At 45.0% G+C, this 4510-nt stretch overlaps 1 protein-coding gene across 1 annotated transcript; it reads left to right on the top strand.

Annotated features, from left to right (window-relative positions):
- Nucleotides 1-1234: 1234 nt before the first annotated feature.
- On the top strand, nucleotides 1235-4182 carry LOC123386942 (protocadherin gamma-A1-like). Its single transcript, XM_013052386.2, has one exon. The coding sequence runs from the start codon at nucleotides 1576-1578 to the stop codon at nucleotides 4009-4011; it is 2436 nt and encodes an 811-aa protein (XP_012907840.2). The 5' UTR covers nucleotides 1235-1575; the 3' UTR covers nucleotides 4012-4182.
- Nucleotides 4183-4510: the final 328 nt, after the last annotated feature.

The following is a 4510-nucleotide window of genomic DNA, read 5'->3' as shown; positions in this document are numbered from 1 at the left end:
TATTCTCTTTCCAAAAACTATTCTTGTGACCTTTGTTTCCTTTATTGCTTTATTTTCTCTACTCTTTTCAGTCACATCCATAGGTTGACTGCCAGTATCTGGCCCAATTTGTTCCTAAAATGTTAACCTCTCGGATGCAGAGAATATTCTTCCCTAACTTTTGGGTAAAGATAAATCACTCAAAGCCTCAAGGCATTTTACTTAGTAAACTTTTACTAATTTTGCAATGAGTAAAAGAAGGAAGGCAATCTAGTTTAAAAATTTTGCTATTGGGAAAAAAAATTTTTTGCTATTGGGGCCCCTGGGTGGCTCAGTGGGTTAAAGCCTCTGCCTTCTGCTCGGGTCATGATCCCAGGGTCCTGGGATCGAGCCCTGCGTCAGGCTCTCTGCTCAGTGGAGAGCCTACTTACCATTCTTTCTCTGACTGCCTCTCTGCCTACTTGTGATCTCTGTCTGTCAAATAAATAAATAAAATCTTTAAAAAAAGAAAAAAATTTCTATTAATAAAACCAGTTTCTCTTGGAGAAAATATTAAGTGTGATTTTAGGAGAACACATATTATTTAAGGGCTTGTCTAAAAATAAAGATGTGGCCATTTCCTTCTCAGTTTTGAAGAATAATATCACTATCTCTTGTGTCTCTTAAATTTGAAGTCTAAATTAGATACTCATATGACATTTTCCAGTGAAGTTCTATTCAAAATATATTGCCTTTGAGTGAATTAAAGGTCCTTTAAAATCCACATAGTACATAGACACTTCAGAAACGAGTTTTGAAAAAATAAGAAATGGTTAAAACACATCCTTCAAAATTCAATGGTTTCTGATAAATATTCAAAGCACAATGGAAAGAAAATGGACAGTCCAATTTTTAAAAGTCTAGCTTACATTTTAAAAGTTTATTTATCCTCTAGTTTTTATTTGATTCACCAAAGGGTAGTTGCTCTTCTGCGTAGCCTGAGAAACTGTCAAGTGGTCAACATATACTAGAGAAGTGGAGGTTTGATTTTTGTTCCTTGTTATGATATTACCTGAAGAGCAAACAGGGAAAACAGATAGCTTAGGTATATTGAGATTCTACTGTATATTGCAATTTAGTAACAGTTAGATATGATTAAATAAACATAATAGTTTCTCATTTTCATTATTATATTATATTATATTATATTATATTATATTATATTATATTATATTATATTATATTATCAATAACTACTTCCTTGACAATAAACCAAGACTTAAGGAAAGATAGATGAGGTTAACAAAGGTAAGTTTCAGTATTATCTATGAGTGTAGTAACTGGTGAGGACTCTGGGCGCCGCTGTTCACCAGTCTGGGAGATACAGGCTGCGCGTGCGCACTCTCACCCCCAAAAGGGGAAAAAAAAAAAAAAAAGCTTCTTAGAACCTCCATCATCGTCAGATTGAAAACAGCCTCCCTGAAGCTTCCCAGACCCTACTTCTGGACCACTTTCTGCTCTGAAATCTTCTGAAAATTCGGTTAATTTAGGCTCAGAAGAACAGAGAAACAATACTCTCGGTACCGGACTGGGAGTAAACTACGAAGCGAGAGAGCAATGGTGATTCGGGGGAAGCAGCTCAGCTGCAGTGAGCTGTTCCTGCTATGCCTTTTTCTGGGGCTGTCGTGGGAAGCTTGGGCTGGAAAGATCCGATACATGGTGCCAGAAGAGACAGACAAAGCTTTCTTCGTGGGCAACATCGCTGAAGACCTGGGGCTGCAACCTCAGGAGCTCACAGAACGCAGAGTTCGCATCATCTCTAGAGGTAGGTCGCAGCTTTTTGCTCTGAACCCTCGAAGTGGCAGCTTGGTCACAGCGGGCAGGATAGACCGGGAGGAGCTCTGTGCACAGAGTGTGCAGTGTCTGGTGAGTTTTAACATCTTGGTAGAGGATAAAATGAAGCTTTTCCCTGTGGAAGTGGAAATAATTGATATTAATGACAACACTCCCCAGTTTCAGTTAGAGGACGTGGAATTTAAAATGAATGAAATAACTACTCCAGGTACCAGGATCCCTCTACCTTTGGGGCAAGATCTTGATGTGGGTATGAATTCACTGCAGAGCTACCAGCTCAGCTCCAATCCTCATTTCTACCTGGATGTGCAACAGGGAGCTGATGGATCCCAACTCCCAGAGATGGTGCTGCAGAGTCCCCTGGATAGGGAAGAAGAAGCTGTGCACCACCTCCTCCTCACGGCCTCTGATGGGGGCAACCCAGTCCTTTCAGGAACACTCCGCATTCATGTTCAGGTGGTAGATGCAAATGACAACCCTCCAGCATTTACTCAAGCACAGTACCACACGAGTGTCCCAGAGAATGTGCCACTGGGCACTCGGCTGCTTACAGTAAAAGCTACTGACCCAGATGAAGGAGTCAATGGGGAAGTAGCGTACTCATTTCACAATATAGACCACAAAATAGCCCAGATATTTCAGCTGGATTCTTACACAGGAGAAATATCAAATAAGGAAGCCCTGGATTTTGAAGAATACAAAATTTATTCAATGGAAATTCAGGCTCAGGATGGGGCAGGCCTCATGGCCAGAGCTAAGGTGCTGGTCAAAGTTCTGGACATAAATGATAATGCCCCAGAGGTGACCATGACCTCTGTCACCACTTCAGTCCCTGAAAACTTTCCTCCTGGAGCTATAGTTGCTCTTATCAGTGTGCATGACCAGGACTCTGGAGACAATGGTGATACTACCTGTTCCATTCCTGGAAATCTACCCTTTAAATTAGAAAAGTTGGATGATAATTTTTACCATTTAGTGACAGAAAGAACACTGGACAGAGAACTTACCTCTAGGTACAACATCACAGTAACAGCAACAGATCATGGAACTCCAGCTCTATCTACTGAAACTCACATTTCACTGCAAGTGACAGATATCAATGACAACCCTCCTGTTTTTCCCCAGGACTCCTACTCTACCTTCATTCTAGAAAACAATCCTCAAGGTGCCTCCCTCTTTTCTGCAACAGCCCATGATGCCGACAGCAATGAGAATGCACTAGTCACTTACTCCTTGGTGGAGGACACCATCCAGGGAGTGCCTCTGTCCTCGTATGTTTCCATCAACTCAGACACTGGAGTCTTATATGCCCTGAGATCCTTCGACTATGAACAGTTACAGGACTTTCAACTGAGAGTGGTAGCATGTGACAGTGGCGACCCGCCGCTCAGCAGCAATGTGTCCTTGAGCCTATTCGTACTGGACCAGAATGACAACACACCGGAAATTCTTTACCCCGCTCTCCCCACTGATGATTCCACAGGTGTGGAGCTGGCGCCCCGATCCGCAGAGCCCGGCTACCTGGTCACCAAGGTGGTGGCAGTGGACAGAGACTCTGGCCAGAACGCCTGGCTGTCCTACCGCCTGCTCAAGGCCAGCGAGCCAGGGCTCTTCGCGGTGGGGCTGCACACGGGCGAGGTGCGCACAGCGCGGGCCCTGCTGGACAGAGACGCGCTCAAGCAGAGCCTGGTGGTGGCGGTGCAGGATCACGGGCAGCCCCCTCTGTCGGCCACCGTCACGCTCACCGTGGCCGTGGCCGACAGCATCCCGGACGTCCTGGCGGACCTGGGCAGCATCGGGACCCCCGCCGACCCAGGCGATGCGGACCTTACGCTTTATCTGGTGGTGGCGGTGGCGGCCGTCTCCTGCGTCTTCCTCGCCTTCGTCATCGTGCTGCTGGCGCTCAGGCTGAGGCGCTGGCACGCGTCGCGCGTGCTCCAGGCTTCAGGAGGCGGGCTGGTGGGCGTGCCGGCCTCGCACTTCGTGGGCGTGGACGGGGTGCGGGCTTTCCTGCAGACCTATTCGCACGAGGTGTCCCTCACCGCGGACTCGCGCAAGAGTCACCTGATCTTCCCCCAGCCCAACTATGCGGACACGCTCATCAGCCAGGAGAGCTGTGGGAAAAGCGAGCCTCTTCTGGTATCTCAGGATTTACTTGAAGACAAAAAGGAAACATTTTCTCAGGTAAACTTCTACTAAATTTTTCTAGGTAAAAATAATCAGAGTTTATTTACTGTCACTCTTTACTATTAACAGTTCTATTACCCACGTATTTTTGTAGATTTCTATTTACAGATTCTGGGAAATTATTATTAAATGTTTATATCCAGGCGCACCTGAGTGGCTCAGTGGGTTAAGCCTCTGCCTTTGGCTCAGGTCATGATCCCAGAGTCCTGGATCGAGCCCCACCTCGGTTTCTCAGCTCAGCGGGAGGCCTGCTTCCTCCCTCTCTCTGCCTGCCTCTCTGCCTACTTGTGATCTCTCTTTCAAATACATAAATAAAATATTTTTACAATGAAGAGCATTGCATCAGAAACAAGAAAATACAACTTCTAATATTTTCTTGCTTTCCTCTGTTCAAATAATTTAATTTTTCTTGTTTTACCATTCTCTTATCTGGAAAGGATAGGGTTTGACTAGAAAAGATCCACCAATATTTATGTGACTAACAATGCTTTAAATTTCTCTCAGTTATAAA

Source organism: Mustela putorius, unplaced genomic scaffold (genome assembly GCF_011764305.1).
Source record: "Mustela putorius furo isolate JIRA1106 unplaced genomic scaffold, ASM1176430v1.1 tig00000145_pilon_pilon_pilon, whole genome shotgun sequence".
Classification (NCBI taxonomy): domain Eukaryota; kingdom Metazoa; phylum Chordata; class Mammalia; order Carnivora; family Mustelidae; genus Mustela; species Mustela putorius.
Note: the sequence above shows the minus strand (reverse complement) of the source record. Positions and strands in the feature narration are given on the sequence as shown.

Bases quoted from the DNA above. Each gene is read 5' to 3' on its own strand.
- LOC123386942 (XM_013052386.2), top strand. From the start codon at position 1,576: ATGGTGATTCGGGGGAAGCAGCTCAGCTGCAGTGAGCTGTTCCTGCTA.